Source organism: Aspergillus costaricaensis, assembly GCF_003184835.1.
Source record: "Aspergillus costaricaensis CBS 115574 unplaced genomic scaffold BO79scaffold_6, whole genome shotgun sequence".
NCBI lineage: Eukaryota > Fungi > Ascomycota > Eurotiomycetes > Eurotiales > Aspergillaceae > Aspergillus > Aspergillus costaricensis.
This window is the reverse complement of record NW_020291806.1, coordinates 1,059,079-1,074,715: the sequence shown is the minus strand read 5'-3', so window position 1 is coordinate 1,074,715 and position 15,637 is coordinate 1,059,079. Positions and strand designations below refer to the sequence as shown.

Sequence of the window (15,637 nt, the reverse complement as noted above, 5' to 3'; positions counted from 1 at the left end):
CAGGATCAGCTTCATGATTAGGAGCCCCAACAAGCGGAAAGGGTATCATTGCGCACGGCACAGTAAGAAGATAGCCCACTGGCATCGTTAGGAAGAAGTAAACATAAACCCGCTGTATGCTGCCCAAGGGTATTCGCAACGCTCAAAGACACGCCTCGGCCAATATCCAGCAGCAGGAAAATCTGACCAAAGGATGGTGAAAAATGAAATAAACAAAATGACAATGATAGAGGATTCAAGGGAAGGGAAGGGAATCCTGAAAGATACCCAGAAAAGAAATCCAACGGCCACAGCCGATGCTCTTCAACTAGTCACTCGTTTGACCCACAAGCTACCCCCACCATACCCAAGATCGTCGCGCTTTTTCCAAGCCCTGAACAGCTTCAGACCTATTTCGTGCTCTTCCCGCTTGATCTCCGCAAGTTCTGTCTCAAGGCTGGCCACCGTCCGCTTCACCTCGTCCCTGGCTGCCATGTCGTAGGCAACGGAGCTCGGCTGGATCACTTGAGTCAATTCATAGATGATTGTTTCGACGTTCGCTCTCCGGCGCGTCAGGGTGTCTCTGCGAGCCTCCAACGTCTGGATGCGGTTCTGGATCTGTTCTTCTGGTGTAAGTTGTAACTGATCCTTAGGCGGTTCGGCTTCAGCGGCCTGCGCCGGCGTGGGCTTTCTGGTGGGCTTTTTTGCTGGCGCAACGTTACTAGGTACAGGTCGTTTCCGAGACATGATTGACGGGACGTGTTCAGTGGACTGAGATGCGGCGTCTATGCTACCGCGTGCACTTCCAACAGAGCTGGCGGTTTCTGTAGGTTCATATGTAGTAGCGCTGAAGCGGCTTGCAGGTTGTTCGGCCGCGTCATCAGTTGTCAACTTCAAGTCAGCCAGCGATGACTCCCAGTCATCTGGTGCGGGGAAATCAACACGGGGCGGCTCAGCACTGCTGACAATGCTCGGAGCCGGCTCCTCCGGGGTTCGTGCTCGGAGATTATCCCTGCTAGTTGTGTGCTTAACCCTCTCCGACGCCTTTGGCTTGGAATCACCAGCCGTAATCGTGGTCACAACAGTCGGAACAAACCCGCAATTGGCATAATCGGGTGTCGTGCTGTGCGCTTCTCTTAGTCGATCGTTACTCCGGGACATGTGCACACGTGATGGTGATCTAGCCCTCGGCTTTTCCTGGATGGGTGCTATTATCGGAGCTCGTCCACTAGGTCCCTTCCAGGGCTCGCGCACTCCCGGTGGGAGCGTGTTCTCGGTTTTGGACAGCCGGGTGCGTGGCTCCGATAGTTTCCTTTTCGTATTCAAGTGATCCTTGCTCCAGCCAAAGATATTCGAGCTATGGGATGAGGCAGGCTTTGCCGAGATTTCGGTGCGGAACGAAACGCTGCCAGGAGTTGTCGGGCCAGATCTGCTGAAGTCGCTGGGCGTTAGCTCGCCAGATAAGTCGTCCCATCTGGATGTCTGGCTTCTGGAGGACTTGGGCGTTTGTAGCCGGTCTGCCTGCGAGTTGGCGCGCTTGCGCAAGACGGGCAAATGGCTAGCGAATTTGGTGTTCTCCTTGTTCTCCATGGATCCGGCGCTCGAATCGAGTGTGAAGTCGTCTTCTATGGGTGACACACGCGAGCTGACGCGACTCGCCGGTGGGCGACCGAAGGAGATGGGGGAATCCGGGGGCGAAATGCTTGCACTTTCGGGTCGATATAGGTCGTGAGTGAAGGTAGCTGGGTTTAGGAGATAATTATGCGATAGGCTAGCAGAACGCTGGTGAGGCTGGTCACCAGTAGCAATGTCCAGGGCATGGGAGGTAGACGCGACCCGTCGACCCGTGTCGGGACGTTGCGCAGGAAGGAGCGAGTCCGTCGGGTTGCTAGAACGTATTAGAGAACACAGCTACTTTGATTACAATCAGGAGAGAAGGATGAAACGACTTACCGGGCAATTGCGGGACGAGACTTGGGATGGGCCAGTGTGTCACTGCTCTGGTTGCCCGGAGCGGGGGACAGAGACCGGTAGACACTATCATCTAGGGTCTTGTCGATCAGTGTAGGTTTCCCGATCACGGGCTTCCGCGAACGATGGAAAGACATTTTCCCCCACATGTTGCCGGTTGGACTCTTAGGTGATAAAATTGGGTGAAAATGATGGAAGATCGGTGGTTAAAACTGATTCAACAAATAAGTATCAGACCCCGCGAGGCTAGAACGAAAGTCCAAAATTCCGGAATGTGATCCGTATCTCAACGCATACCTTTAAAGTATTTCTAGATCGTGGTGGAATGGCTAAGCAAGGAGTGACACAAAACGGTCGCTGATTATCATAGAAGAAGAAAAAAAAGCAATATAGTTATGCTATGGCGAATAGAGGTGGGTTTCATGCAGCTGACATGCCTGCACGTCAGGGAATAGAGCTGAATTGGAGCACAGCAGAACGAAGGGGAGAGGGAGAGAGAAAGAGAAGACGAAGAGGGAGGAGAACTAGTGGAGAAGAGCGAGTGAACAATTAATTAAAGGGCTAAAGCTGGTGTTATACTACAGATAAGACCAGACAATTGGCTTGAAAGAAAAGAAAAATAAATTAAAAACGCACGCAGATGCAAAAGCGAGGGGAAAGAATGGAGAAAGAAAGAAGAAGAAAAAAGAAAAGAAACACAGCTAATTCAAGGTGGTCCTCTCTTTGAAAGCAAACCGGTTTGCCTGCGTGCGAGAAGCGGAGAAAAGAGTAAGTAATAGTAGTAACTAAAGAAGGGATGAAAATTAATGAATGAGAAATGAATGGAGCACGGAGAAGCAACTGACAGCAGCAGCACCAGCACCACTTGGATGCAGCCGGGAGGATCCTGTTTCAGAGTCAGTCGGTTAGTTGTGGATGGTCCTTCAATTCTAATTTTAACTGCCCCCATGGTCGAGAGCAGCCCAACGCTCCATCGCAATTAGAGGAGCATCCCAAAATTAGTATAATTACTTTTAGTATAGTTGAACCAGACAGCAATCTCCGTCGCACAGACTCTCAAACGGTCTCCCAGGAATGGTCCGATCAGTTGATCTTCTCTGCCTTAAGATTCTTTGGGTTAATCGTCCGAGCAAAGATTATCCACAATCAACAGTACGTAGTGACTAGTTAGTAACTACTTAGTAACGGAGTAAACAAACACTTAAATAAATTATTGACTGCCTGACCCATCAGGCATGAGCAAGTATACTATCACGTGCCGATAACCCCGTGCCGTACCGTATCAGTACCGTAATCGGCCCTGTTCTCCGCACTCAATCCCCCTTCACTGATTGGCTCTTCTTCTCAACTTCGTCATGATCGCGAGTTCCGCGGCTCTCCAACTCCAGCATCATCATCATCTTCATTCCATCACTTTCTCTATCCCCCTCACCTAAAGTTGACACACATCTATACCACAAATCTCCACTCACTCAACTCACCATGTCTACCCCAGGTACTCCCAAACTCTACACCATCCCCCAAACCAACAATACAATCAATCAATCAAACAAACTAACCCCATCCCTCCAGACGAAGCTGTCCCGCAGCCCGCCGAAGTGTCAGTTGCTTACTATCCTCACCCACCACCAACATATTACCCTCTCCTCTAGTCTACTCTCCCCCAAGGAACCCTCACTAACAAATAACCACTAAATTTAGCATGACAATCGCCACCCCCATCAACCTCATCCTCCTCTCCCTCTTCGTCATCCTCGTCTACCTCCAACTCCGTCCCAAAGCCCCCGTCAGCCTCCCCAAGGGTCCTCCCCCCGTCGTCTTCCGCACCTTCACCCCAACCACTCTCCTCCCCTTTAACGGCGAGAATGACGCTCCCGTCTACCTCGCTGTCCGTGGTCGTGTCTTCGACGTGACTCCCGGCAGGAACTTTTACGGACCGGTACATACACACCTCCCCTAAACCCCATTCCCCTCATTTGAAGAAAAAGAAACAGTAGAGCGACTAATGAAAAACTATGAAACGTGCAGGGCGGACCCTACGAGAACTTCGCCGGTCGCGACGCTTCCCGCGGTCTGGCATGCCAGAGCTTCGACGAGGAAATGCTCACCAAGGATCTGAAGGGTCCGTTGGATGATCTGAAGGATCTGGATAACGAGCAGTTGGAGAATCTGCAGTCGTGGGAGGAGCGCTTCTCTGAGAAGTATTTGGTTGTTGGGAAGTTGGTGGCCGAGGGAGATCCGGAGGCTAAGAATGCTTGATCTTGCCAATTTTTATTTTTGTGATAGTGGAGTGGGTTCGATGGGTTGGGATTGTGGGTTGAGTTGGGCGGAGAGGGCTACATAGATGTACGTTTGGAGATGGTTTCAAGGGACCGAGGATATTATCATCGAGTTCGGTATAAGCGATTCATATCTTATCTTAAAAGCGTTGGTATTTTAGTCATGCTGTATGAGGATCAATTCATTTCAGTTCAGTGGTTTTGGGATCTTAAGCTGACATTGATATGATCGGGTTATTGTACACTTGGTTGCATTGTTCGATTTGAAATATCAATAACTACTAAAATTTATTACTTGAAGATTTCCACTTCCACTATTCATCCTTCCCTTCCGTCCCCAACTTTTGCACCAGACAGGATTCAGTGAATATCGTAGACCGCCTCCACCCCCTCTCAAGACCCGCAGTCATTATGTGATGTCATAACGTCGTATCCCTTGAACAACGCCCCCGATAAACATGAAGAACATTGAAGGAAAAGTATCAGAAGCCGGGTTGGTCTGTTTACAGTTCGACCCGCATGCTCGAAGCAGCATGGGATCCCTGAGCCTTAGCTTTCTCGGCAGCCTCAGAACCCTTAGCCTTGGCCTTCTCAGCGGCTTCCTGGCCCTGGGCACGACCACTGGACGCGCCAATCTTCAACTGGTCCAGAAGCCACTGGCCGGCCTCTTGCATCTTGGCGAAGATGGTTCCCGAAGGAGACGAAGTGCCGTAGCGGAAGTATTCAGCATTGCGACGAGCAGCGGCGCGAAGTTCGTTGATTCCAGAGCCCTGGTAGACCGGGACGCCGTACGAGTCAAGGTAGGCCTTGAGGTCGGAATGAGTCCAGGTGTCGAAGGCGGAACCCTTGGCTGCATCAGTGGCCTGCGCCATGTAGGAGGTGGCCGATGCGAAGTTTGCACCACCGGTCTTGGATGCTTTGGCGTAGTTTTCCTGGGCTTGCTTGACAAGCTCGTCGCGAGTGATGTCGGCGCGGTGGGCTGCCTTGGCGTTCATGGAGGACAGGTACTTCCTAGATTTATGTTAGAATAATATTTCCATAATAATATTGAATCTGAAAGAAACATACTTCAGGTGCTCGGTGTCCCAGGTATCAAAGGTCCAAGCAGACCAGCCAGTGGCTGCCTTGTGGCTGTGGAGCCTCACCTTAGCAAGGAGCTCGTCTCGCTTGCCGCTCTGAGGCACAGGGACTCCGCGCGCATCGAGGAAAGCCTTCAAACGCGAGTCGGACCAGCCTTCAATGACGGTATCGAAGCTATCTTGGAACTTGGCCTGAGCAACATCTGTGGCCTTTTCGTACTCGTTACCAGCTTTGGAGGTTGCGGCACCAATGATCTGAGTAGCGGTGGACGAGATGGTGGCAGAAGCCTCCGAAGCCTGGCTAACCAGAGAGGCACGGTGCTTCCTCGCCAGAGCCATGAGTTCATTGCGTCTAGATCCCTGGGGTACCTTGACACCGTGCTCATCAAGGAACTTCTTCAGATCGGAGTCGGACCAAGCCTTGAACAGGGCATCGCTCAGAGTAGCCTGCGCAGCTTCCGCAGAGGCGGAGGCAGAGGCAGCGATGCTCTTTGCATTCAAACTTGCCAATCGAGCGTTACGGCGAACCGATGCAATAAGCCTATCGCGCGTAGTGGGCTGTGGAACCGGCCAACCACGCTCATCAAGCCATTCCTTGAGATCAGATTCAGTCCATTGCTCATATACCCAGTTACCAGGGTAGGCGACAGCCTCTCCAAGCTTCGTGGCAATAGACTCATAGTTTTCGCGAGCAGTTTTCAAAAGCGTGTCACGCTTGCGAGGCTGGGGAGCAGGAATACCATGACGGTCAAGGAACGACTTCAACTGAGAGTCGGTCCATCTAAGTAGACTATTAGTACAATATATTACGTGAAGGACAGCCTCGCAGGTCTTACGTGTCAAAGAGCCATTCCTTGGCATCATGCCAGTGATCATGAGAGTGCTGTGTAGCATGAGCCAGGGGCTTTTGGACTTTAGCTTCCCAGTTGGACTTCACAAGGGACTCTAGATCCTTGCGATCGGCCGGCGACGGGTACGGGATGTCTATAGACACTGTCAACTATGCAACAGAGAAAGATCGATACGGGAAGGGAAGCATACCATGATCAGAAAGCCATCTTTCTAACTCGGTTTCATGCCATTTGTTGTAAACTGATGGATGTTAGCGGTTGTCTCGGCATGGGAGCAGTCAAAGCAGTCAATGGTATAGAGGTTGACATACCAGCCTTGCTAAACCAGCTGGAAGCTCCAACCGCCTCAAAGGTTGCGAGCGCAAATACCAGATACGAAGCCAAATGAAGCTTCATCCTGGCGAGAGGTAGAGATTATATCGAGCGTTGATTGTTGTTGTTTGCTTATAGAGTCAAGGTCAGCTCTCGTTCTACCACGACCCATGTAAAGTATCAGTGAGAGCAACTTACAATTGTGAATTGTGAGATCTTAAGCAAGAGAGATTAAGACTACAACGTCCCGGGATGAAGATATTTATTGGTCGCAGAGCTGGCGATCTCTCGTCAAAAAGAAGAATCAGGGAGGCGGCGCGGGATGAGCGTCGAGTGACGTATGACGAGGAGCAGGCCAGCTTCCCCCAATTCTGGCGTCATCGATGATAGAGTGGCCCATAGTTAGTGTCCCAGCTGCAGTTGAGTAAGCTTTGCTGGCTTGCTGGGCTGACTCCATTCACTGTCCGGTCCTTTGTCCCACCGCCTGCGACCGGGGGGGAACTTTCGTGACTTGGTTGACTCTGTGAACAAACAATATACATCAAGTATACTATTGATGTTTCTTTAATGCAAGGCACATGATCTGCCGCTAACTCTTTAGGGCGATCGGCCCAGCCTTGCCTATTTGGGCAATGCGGAGACGGGCGATAAGGAGAACAAGTGCTTAGTGATGGCTAGTCAAGGGAACTAATCTGGTAACTCATTCCTCACTCCTCCTACTTTGGCACTATCTACCCTACTCAACTAATATCTACCTGACAAGTCATCCTCATCCACTTCCTCTGCCACACAGGTCCAATCAACGCGGGTGTGTGCTGGTATGAGAATGTTGTTTTAGGATCCAATAATCCGCCGCTGTCTCGGGCCGCCTCCGCCTTTCCCTCCAAACCGCCCCCTATGCTCGGGGTATATCTAATGGTCCAGCTGTGCTCGACGTCCCGCTTGCTGAATTAATTGATTTGATTCATACCATCTGTCTGGAACAGTTGTCTCTGGCTGGTGACAGCCATATATCGGGTATATACGTGGTTCTGTGTGTGCAGTCATAGCTGCTTCTCAACATGGACCTCTCCAATCCGCGATGCGAGCATCTGGCCTCGCCTGATATCAAAAACTTCATCCTCTCCATGTATGTATTGTCTTCCAACCATTACCCAAGTCAACTCTAGCTCAAGCTAACTGCATCCAGCCTCATCGTCTTCGGAATCCTCCTCTCCTACACCCCCCAACATGTCCGCATCCTAACAATGAAGACCTCCTTCGGTATCTCACCGTACTTCGTCCTCCTAGGAACCACATCTGGTTCCTCGGCACTAGCCAACGTAATCTCGCAACAACAAAGCCTTCACGACATGGCCTGTTGCAAGGAAGTCAACGGAATGGGCTGTTTCGCAGGAATCCTCGGGATCCTCCAAGTCGGAACCCAATGCCTTTGCTTCTTCATCATGTAAGTCCAGCCCTATCCCCCTCTCATCATTCTCACCCAAAAGATTCTAATACTGATATCAAAAATTCAGTCTATTCCTCTTCGTTCTCTTCTTCCCCCGAAATACCGCCCACCTCCCCAAATCCAGCCCAACCTACCGCACCGCCTTAACTGTCGCCGTAATCTGCATCATCCACGCCGCCGTCATGCTCATCACCACCCTCGCCGTCGGCTACACCCGCCCTTCTTCCCTCCAAGCATGGTCCAACTTCTGCGGCATCCTCTCCGCCCTCCTCGCCTCAATCCAATACTTCCCCCAGATCTACACCACCCTGCGACTCCGCTGCGTCGGATCGCTTAGTATCCCGATGATGTGCATCCAAACGCCCGGCAGTCTCGTCTGGGCGGGCAGTCTAGCAGCGCGATTAGGTCCGAAGGGGTGGAGTACATGGGGCGTGTTGATTGTGACGGCTTGTCTGCAGGGGACGCTGCTGTGCTTGGGTGTGTTCTTTGAGTTCCTAGGACCGAATCGGGGACATGGTCATGAAGGACACGATAAGGATACTGTGGTTGCGAGGGGAGAGGATGGAGAAGAGGAGGTGGCGCATGAGGATGATCAGGACTTGCCGTCCGAGGAGACGCCTTTGTTGAGGGATCAGTGATTGTCATCATTTGTTTGGCTTTTGGAGAGTCTAGTACGTGGTTGGTTGGTCGGTTAGTTCGAAGATGCAAAAGCGCAAAACTGTACTTCTTCTTCTGAGATCGTCCTGTTCTGTTCAGATGCCATGTATATCCTACCTACATACCTTGCTTGGATAGACTATACTTCTTGGCTGCAATGTATCAATCGCTGCTGGTGCAGCTGTGTATGATTGACTGTGCTTGGTTGTAGGCTCAAACATGATAGTGAGAAAGGGGCGGATAGTATAGTATATATATATATTAGTAAACAAGGAAGAGAATGATATAAACTCTCACAATGAAAAGACAGGGGAATAAATTGAAACACAGCAACCAAAAAGCAACGTGTCGATCCTCTTGGAACTAAATCATTAACTTCATCTCATGGAAAGCTGTCTACTGAATGGGAGCCCCCTAAGTCACCCATCACACACGTCACACCAAAAACCCCGCTAATTCCTCATGATTCAAATTTAACCCATGATAAGACGGAAGATGTCGTTGAAGACGTAGTAGCTGCCACCCTCGGGGTTGAGAGTGAAAGTCTGGGTGTAGTTCATGGGGCGGGGCTCATCGTCGACCTATAAGAGAAGAAAAAAGGCGGAATTAAGTCAGTCAAATGAACAGCAAGCCAACCTCGGTTGAATTAGGGGGTGCGGGTGCGAGAAAAGAGGGAAGGCATTCTTCCGCTAACGAAGGCAGGGTACATACGATAAGGGCACCGGTAACCATGACGATGATGCTGCCGTTAACAGAGGGCTGAGCATCGAGAGTGGAGATCTGGTGCTGGACCTTCTGGAAGGGAAGGCTCTGTAATTCATCGCATCGCATGTGTCAGTCAAGCTGGTAATGGGTCCTCAAGCAAAGGCTAGTGAGAAAACTAACGGTCAGCTTCTCCATGATGGGGGCGACGCTCATCTGAGAAGAGGTCTCGAAGGTGAGCATGGAGTTATCGCGCTATCAATCAGGAAATGAAATCGTTAGCCGAATAAGAGCATACTTTATAGGGATTGCGGGGTATTTAGCGTACGTAGAGACCGGCCAGCTGCTGACGGTCCGAGTCAAATGTCTGGTAGTAGAATTGCACAAATTGCTCTGTTCGTAGCGACATATGTTAGGCCATGTTATGGGGGCAGTCTATTTGGGTAGACTCGGGTATCTGCGACGCATATGGGAATAGGAGGGGACTGTCTGATGCGACGATGCATGCAGTCATCCCCTGATTGATGGGATATTGGGGCCGAGTGGAAGGTAATAACACGTACGTGCGATGTTCTGGAAGTCTAAATGTTGAAGGCATTGCGTTAGCTTACACTGTCAGGATTGTCTGCGATGGTGGTTGTGTGTTTCGCCGTGGAGGGGGAGCCCAAGAGCCTCAGAGAGGGGCAGCAAAACATCAGATGAGATGGACGGAGCGTCGCATCGAGGAGAGCGGCGGCGCAAGAGTGGACTTACCGGCCATTTTGATGGATTTGGTATTTGTGAGATCTAAAAAGTAGAAGATGCAAGGAGATGAGGCAGTGGCAGTGGGATAGACAGGAAGGAAAGAGTCGAGGTTGACATCAACATCAAAAGTATTTCCGTCGCGAGGGGAATTGTGGGGCGCCGCCAGGGTCGGTGCCTTAGCGCCCTTAAGGCAGCAAGCATGGCACTCCGCTCACTTCTTACAGCCTCACTTTCATACATCTTGTCGACTTATAGTTTCTACATCTGCAACCGAACACCTACTACGCGGTATACAGCCTCCATTGTGATGTGCATAATACGAGAAAAGGTATTGTAACCCGACATTATAACCTAGTAATATAGACATATCATTCCGTCTTCACCATTCATACCCGAGCAGCCCTATATCACTCATCGTCTGAATCGGCAAACATATCTTCGGCTTTGGGCCGCGGCTTTCGGGCTGGCGGTTGGTACTCCGGTTGGGCTGGTGGCTCGGCTGCTTTTTGTGGTTGCTCTTCCGACTCCCTGGGATCTTCCTCTGCAGCAGAGTCTTCTTCCATTGGCTCTCCATCCGGCCCTTCCAGGTCGCTGTCCTCCATAGGTTCTCCATCAATATCACTCATAGATTCCCCATCAAAACTCTCAATCGCTGCTGGTGCAGCCGTCGGCTTATCGACATCCATCCGGTGAGGATGTGTTTCAGACGCTCGCCCAGGATCAAACTTCCCGGAGGTAGCATCTTCATCGACTGTCTTCCAGCGGCTCTTGTTCTTGGAGAATGTACTCGCAGCGCGTTCGGCCTCGGCCTTCTCCCTCTCTTCTCGTAGCTCCTCTTCTGTGAGTGGCGGCTTCTCAAAGATCTGGAAGAAGTGTTCTTGGCTTGACTGTGGAAACACACACCAGCCTTCCCACAGATGAAGAAGAGTGCCAACGCTGCGCTTCCACTTTTCGGCCCTCAGCCGACCCCATCTGAAGTCCTTCTCAAGTCTTCCCAAGTGCTCGAAAACCTGGTGTGTCTTCAGGGCAGACTCAAACAGCTGTCGATACCGCCAAGCATGTCGCACCCCGCTCGTGGCGGAAGATGAGAGGATGTCGGAAACTAAATAGAGACCGACTAACTTCGCAGCTGATGTATCCAGATTCTCCTTCGTCGGTGGTCGCCCTTCTTCGGCGGGATTATCCTTGGCTAGGTCTGCTTGTTCACGACGGGCAATTCCTGTTTCTGCCTCACGATCGGGATTCGCCCCAGTGTAGGCAAACGGGTTCACGATGTTCGATACAATCATTTCCACGACTTCGTCGGCCCCTGCGCCCGCGTGCTCAATGGCGAAAGCAGTAACTCGAGCAACATCTCCCTTTCGTAATTTGGCATGCGTAGTCGGAAGTCGAGCAAGCAGATGGGTTAGCTTGGCCTTCTGTAAAGGATTCATATAGCCCAGTCCCTCATTTGCGGCGCCAGGACCCTCTGCTGGCGGTGCACCGCCAAGGTTCCGCCTTTCGTCCTCATAATCCGACATCTCTTCGTCAGAGGAGTCGTAGTCATCGTCCGTTACAAACTCGTCCATGCGTGTTGTATACTCGAACTTGATATGTGCCTCCGGCGGGGCCCAATTCGCACCACCCTCGAATATAGTGCATGGTGGTTGGGGCCGACCCCGTCGATTTGCTGGAGGGCGGGTATTGGTGAGAATCTCCCATAGTTTCCACCTATAGTACACCCCACCAGCACTTCTAGCATTCCAAATCCATGCCCATTTCTCGTCTCTCTGAACCTCGGGTCTGCTCATGAGCAGCGCCTCAAACTCCGGTCCATAGCTCAATAAGTTCTCCAGTGTCTTGTGTATCAACTTCAGTTGTTTCAAGTCTGACGGTGCCTTCACCTCAACCTGGGTGGAAGGACCAGGCCTCCCATAAGCCAATCCGTACGACGATGGTGGCGCGAATCCTCCACGATGCATACCCGGGGGTGGAGCACGATTGAGTCGACCAGGAATATCGGGCGTTATCGACTTGGCGCCAAAGGGAAGAGAGCTTGCGGAAGACAGGCCGACAGTGACCGGCATCGTCGAGCCAATAGCGGCAGAAGAAAGGTGTCTCGAGATTGTCAAATAGTATCCCCATCCTAGGTATCTGTTCTGTAGAGCGCTAACAGTGCTATCGATATCCGAGGCCGCAGACTCATTCGCCAGAGTCACAATGGCGGCTACTGATTTCCGGTCGTTTATAGGCTGACCCGGGGGTCGCAGGATCTTGACATTGTCAACAGTCAACACAGAGGGTATCAAAGACTTAAGCACCGAAGGCGAAGTTCCCGGCGGTAGAGACGCAAGATATAACGTAGGTTTCGCAGCAGCCCGTTCAGCCTCTTTCGCATCAGCAGCTGCTTCATCCTCATCGTCCGAAGCACGGAAAGCCGACGCGGCAGCCGGTGCAGTATTATCAAACCCCAATACCCCCGACGCTGTATCCCGATTGCGGTGTAATGGCTGGAACCCTTCATGTGGGCGCTTTCTCGGAGGTGGTGGTCCAAGAGTACCAGGACCGCTCAAGCGCGGCCCCGAGCTCGTGAAATGGCGTTTTCCGGGGCCTCCAAAGCCTGGATTCTTGGGGGGAAATCGGCTCAATCGTCCATCGGAGGCGTGTCTGTCGTGAGCTGGCGAGTCATCTTCGAATGACTTAACGAAGTCCTCGTATACGGCGGCGGTCTCGGCTTGCTCACGGGCTCGTTTGGCTTCCGCTTCGGCTTTCTGGCGTTCAAATAGCGACTTCTTGGGGATTGCGGACAGTTTGGCCGAGATGTCCGGGAAGCCTTTTGATTTCGACTCGTCCGACATGGCGGCCAAGCTTCAGCGGCGAGAAGCCTCTTGTTGGGGGAGTAGTTATGTTTGACAGAGAGGGGGGAATTGGAGAAGCTGGTCGGTCGGTCGGCCTTGGGCGCGGAGCGGAGATAGACCGGTTGCGGCCTGAGGCATGCCTGCATCAGCATAGCTACTGCGACTGCATCTTTCTACATTGGGATGCTATCTGCATGTCTAATTGCGAGGGACTTGCTCGTAGTACTTGCTATGTTCATCCTACAAATTGTTTCTTTTAGACAGGGACGGACAGCCAAGCTCAGCAAAATGACGCCTGTGTGATTCTACGGACTTCATGGATAATGAATGATGCAATTCTGCAATTCTGCAATAGCAACGAACTAACCATTGTGGCACCATTCAGCATTATCTCAGTGAACAATGCAACTACGATACCTTGTCAGGTTACTAGAGGGTACAAAAAGAAGAAAAAGCAAAAAAAGATAGGAATGAGCCCAGCCCGGCTCGATCGGACAACCTTACGATCTGGAGTCGCTGTTGAAGTGGTTAGTGGATGTTGGAACCATTGTTTGATTCAGTGAAACTTACTACGCGCTACCAATTGCGCCATAGGCCCATTTGTTGAAAATGGTTTTTCGTAGGTTAACCCATATCGAGCGAACTCAGGATCCCTATGGAGTATGCTCGCTCGTCGATTCTTCTTGGAGGTAGTTTTGGTGAAAGCCGTGAATAACTGATAACAAATGATTACTGTTAGTTCATTAGAATATGGAACTGCCATAACTAGCGCACTTATATTTGGTGACTAATAAAGTCATGCTAGCTTTGGTTGCCCCACGTTCTTCACCTCGGTCTCGTTCACGCTCTCTTGCTCTTTCACTGTCTAGGTCTGGTGGCAGTATGGCAGAAGTTGAGCTCAGGCTTTTGTACTATGTGCGATTTGTATGCTAATAATGTAAATCCACGTGCTGTCATTGGCTTTTTTTTTTTTTTTTTTTTTTTTTTTTTTGTGGTTGTATCGCAGTCAACTCCTCCGTCGGAGGGGTCATTGGATGTCTGGATATATATTTCCGTAGAATCATGCACAAGTCATGCCACCAGCCCTCAGCTAAGTACCAGTGATTTCCAGTAAACAGTACTGGTAGTAGTGACACGGTACCTCAATACCAAACACGCCAGCTACGGAAGCGCTCTTAATGGGTAGTACCGTGAATTCTTTATGGCTGGTGGCATGCCAAGGCTTTCAAGTTGTAGACCTCAGATCCAGTAGCTTTGATCATGGAGTATATATGAGAGGCTTGGATACCAAGCCAACTGCCATTGATACAGACCATGCTGCTTTGTGCCGAGCGGCTCATGCCCGACTCGTGCACCGAAGGCATGACATAGTGGCACTGAGATTGTGCCACTGGATATGAGAGCGTAACATAGAATGTCCCACAAAGTCACCGCTAGACTTGCCTTTCTAGTCAATTCAGTGGTGGTTGGATATGTCGATAGAATGAACCCCAATGTCCGAGAACTACCTCCCCAAGCGCACGGTGACTGCACTTTCTTGCCTGATCAGCAAAGAAATCATATCGTGCCCTTGCCGAGATATGAAGGAAGTATCCATACGAGGATACCAGACTGGCCGACACACCTTATCAGCACATATACACACCCACTATTGCTAAGTATTGTGAATATCCTCGTACTCAGAGCGCCAAACCAGTGCGAGGGCGTGCAAAGCTAAGATGACGATCTTACCGCAAGGCCAAAGGAAAGATCCGTGCGTGAGATCGGACAATGGCGATATCAGTGCGTCACTGAAGGAGTAGAGGATGTCTGACGTGTGAACTAAGAACATGCGCGCCAACTAGTACACTTAAAGTAAGTGATCAGTTCACCCAATTGCAAGACATCTCTACAGCAAGGTCGGGAAAGAACTGGAACCGACCACAAAAAATCGGCCCAAAATATTCTAGGATGCAAAGAGCGTTGATGGGAGAACTCCGACGACTCCATTCCCAGAGAGTCAATGCTGCCAATCCACCAATAGACGTGTAACAGCACAGCGAATCTGAGTGCCTCAGTTCGAGAACCTGCAGGCTCCGATAAAAACCCGCGTGTGTTATCGGATCATCCCAGAAGCACCACTGGGCAGATTACGAGTATCGACAGTTCCACTAGGCCCCGGGCGATTCCTGGTTACACGACCCAGGGACTGATGTCAGACAAGTAGTAGCAGCCTTGTGCCAACCCAGGCCTGTTTTCCAACCCAAAGCGTTGCGTCCTGACCGGTGGGGGATAATTCACGATCTGGCCTGGAATGTGGACTGGCTGGAAGGTCTGGCCGGGCTTCAGACAGAACCTGCGGACTCCGTCGGTTGTAATTGCTGTGAGGGTGTAGTCTCTCCACAGAGCGTCCAGGGTACCTGACAGCGGATAAACCCAACCACATGGCATACTCAATGTAAGAGGTTCACGATGGTGGGCCATTTGGAACAACTAGTCTGAGCCAGTTGTGAACTGTGAGGGGTTATGGTGGCTCCGGGTCTTTTTCTTAATTGTTGTGGCCTGGTCATCGTTGGTTCTCAGCAGATTGCAGTCTGACTGGTTGATTGTTACTAGCCAGAACACCACCTTCAGAACCACTGTTTCTTTGAGATCGGTGCGTGGATCCATCGACGGGAAACTTCCTCTACTGTTGTGTTATTTAAACGGTTCAGCCAATCGGGCCGGCCACCAACACCTGAATGAAAGAAGGATGCCGCTTAATCATCTTTTCTTGATCAGAACAAAACACAGCTTG

The 15,637-nt window shown here is 50.9% G+C and overlaps 6 protein-coding genes and 1 non-coding gene across 7 annotated transcripts; 2 read left to right on the top strand and 5 right to left on the bottom strand.

The window, feature by feature from the left end:
* Window positions 1–5: 5 nt before the first annotated feature.
* Window positions 6–2,379, bottom strand: BO79DRAFT_71758 (uncharacterized protein). The gene is made up of 3 exons (XM_025689655.1): window positions 2,248–2,379; window positions 1,933–2,162; window positions 6–1,867 (listed from the first exon to the last, which is right to left on the bottom strand). Exons 2-3 carry the CDS (start codon window positions 2,097–2,099, stop codon window positions 304–306), a joined length of 1,731 nt encoding a protein of 576 aa, XP_025542936.1. The 5' UTR covers window positions 2,100–2,162; window positions 2,248–2,379; the 3' UTR covers window positions 6–303.
* Window positions 2,380–3,350: 971 nt separating this feature from the next.
* On the top strand, window positions 3,351–4,355 carry BO79DRAFT_207732 (cytochrome b5-like heme/steroid binding domain-containing protein). Its single transcript, XM_025682237.1, has 4 exons — window positions 3,351–3,445; window positions 3,523–3,550; window positions 3,652–3,889; window positions 3,979–4,355. Exons 1-4 carry the CDS (start codon window positions 3,433–3,435, stop codon window positions 4,207–4,209), a joined length of 510 nt encoding a protein of 169 aa, XP_025542935.1. The 5' UTR covers window positions 3,351–3,432; the 3' UTR covers window positions 4,210–4,355.
* A 113-nt stretch (window positions 4,356–4,468) lies between these two features.
* ish1 (double-strand break repair enhancer MSC1) lies at window positions 4,469–6,970 on the bottom strand. The gene is made up of 6 exons (XM_025680710.1): window positions 6,670–6,970; window positions 6,471–6,602; window positions 6,350–6,400; window positions 6,145–6,292; window positions 5,298–6,089; window positions 4,469–5,240 (listed from the first exon to the last, which is right to left on the bottom strand). The coding sequence occupies exons 2-6, from the start codon at window positions 6,553–6,555 to the stop codon at window positions 4,733–4,735; spliced, it is 1,584 nt and encodes a 527-aa protein (XP_025542934.1). The 5' UTR covers window positions 6,556–6,602; window positions 6,670–6,970; the 3' UTR covers window positions 4,469–4,732.
* A 258-nt stretch (window positions 6,971–7,228) lies between these two features.
* On the top strand, window positions 7,229–8,695 carry BO79DRAFT_190100 (PQ-loop repeat-containing protein). Its single transcript, XM_025680709.1, has 3 exons — window positions 7,229–7,600; window positions 7,661–7,918; window positions 7,989–8,695. Exons 1-3 carry the CDS (start codon window positions 7,533–7,535, stop codon window positions 8,557–8,559), a joined length of 897 nt encoding a protein of 298 aa, XP_025542933.1. The 5' UTR covers window positions 7,229–7,532; the 3' UTR covers window positions 8,560–8,695.
* Window positions 8,696–8,814: 119 nt separating this feature from the next.
* On the bottom strand, window positions 8,815–10,133 carry BO79DRAFT_168350 (nuclear transport factor 2 family protein). Its single transcript, XM_025679419.1, has 6 exons — window positions 10,034–10,133; window positions 9,844–9,861; window positions 9,609–9,673; window positions 9,464–9,535; window positions 9,290–9,388; window positions 8,815–9,159 (listed from the first exon to the last, which is right to left on the bottom strand). Exons 1-6 carry the CDS (start codon window positions 10,038–10,040, stop codon window positions 9,052–9,054), a joined length of 369 nt encoding a protein of 122 aa, XP_025542932.1. The 5' UTR covers window positions 10,041–10,133; the 3' UTR covers window positions 8,815–9,051.
* Window positions 10,134–10,363: 230 nt separating this feature from the next.
* On the bottom strand, window positions 10,364–12,899 carry BO79DRAFT_207727 (coatamer subunit protein). Its single transcript, XM_025682236.1, has one exon. The coding sequence runs from the start codon at window positions 12,859–12,861 to the stop codon at window positions 10,432–10,434; it is 2,430 nt and encodes an 809-aa protein (XP_025542931.1). The 5' UTR covers window positions 12,862–12,899; the 3' UTR covers window positions 10,364–10,431.
* A 433-nt stretch (window positions 12,900–13,332) lies between these two features.
* BO79DRAFT_t54 lies at window positions 13,333–13,459 on the bottom strand. Its single transcript has one exon. It is a non-coding gene; the product is annotated as a tRNA-OTHER (tRNA).
* Window positions 13,460–15,637: the final 2,178 nt, after the last annotated feature.

Excerpts from the sequence above, each read along its gene's own strand:
- BO79DRAFT_71758 (XM_025689655.1), bottom strand. The coding sequence starts at position 2,099 with ATGTGGGGGAAAATGTCTTTCCATCGTTCGCGGAAGCCCGTGATCGGG. Across the intron at positions 1,868-1,932 it reads TCTCGTCCCGCAATTGCCCG|CAACCCGACGGACTCGCTCC; the intron begins GTAAGTCGTTTC and ends AATACGTTCTAG.
- BO79DRAFT_190100 (XM_025680709.1), top strand. The coding sequence starts at position 7,533 with ATGGACCTCTCCAATCCGCGATGCGAGCATCTGGCCTCGCCTGATATC. Across the intron at positions 7,601-7,660 it reads AAAAACTTCATCCTCTCCAT|CCTCATCGTCTTCGGAATCC; the intron begins GTATGTATTGTC and ends AACTGCATCCAG. Across the intron at positions 7,919-7,988 it reads TGCCTTTGCTTCTTCATCAT|TCTATTCCTCTTCGTTCTCT; the intron begins GTAAGTCCAGCC and ends TCAAAAATTCAG.
- BO79DRAFT_168350 (XM_025679419.1), bottom strand. Across the intron at positions 9,389-9,463 it reads CCATCATGGAGAAGCTGACC|AGCCTTCCCTTCCAGAAGGT; the intron begins GTTAGTTTTCTC and ends GATGAATTACAG. Across the intron at positions 9,160-9,289 it reads TGGTTACCGGTGCCCTTATC|GTCGACGATGAGCCCCGCCC; the intron begins GTATGTACCCTG and ends CTTCTCTTATAG.
- BO79DRAFT_207727 (XM_025682236.1), bottom strand. The coding sequence starts at position 12,861 with ATGTCGGACGAGTCGAAATCAAAAGGCTTCCCGGACATCTCGGCCAAA.
- BO79DRAFT_207732 (XM_025682237.1), top strand. Across the intron at positions 3,551-3,651 it reads GTCCCGCAGCCCGCCGAAGT|CATGACAATCGCCACCCCCA; the intron begins GTCAGTTGCTTA and ends CACTAAATTTAG. Across the intron at positions 3,890-3,978 it reads GCAGGAACTTTTACGGACCG|GGCGGACCCTACGAGAACTT; the intron begins GTACATACACAC and ends TGAAACGTGCAG.
- ish1 (XM_025680710.1), bottom strand. The coding sequence starts at position 6,555 with ATGAAGCTTCATTTGGCTTCGTATCTGGTATTTGCGCTCGCAACCTTT. Across the intron at positions 6,401-6,470 it reads CAGCTGGTTTAGCAAGGCTG|TTTACAACAAATGGCATGAA; the intron begins GTATGTCAACCT and ends AACATCCATCAG. Across the intron at positions 6,293-6,349 it reads AAGATGGCTTTCTGATCATG|ACATCCCGTACCCGTCGCCG; the intron begins GTATGCTTCCCT and ends CAGTGTCTATAG.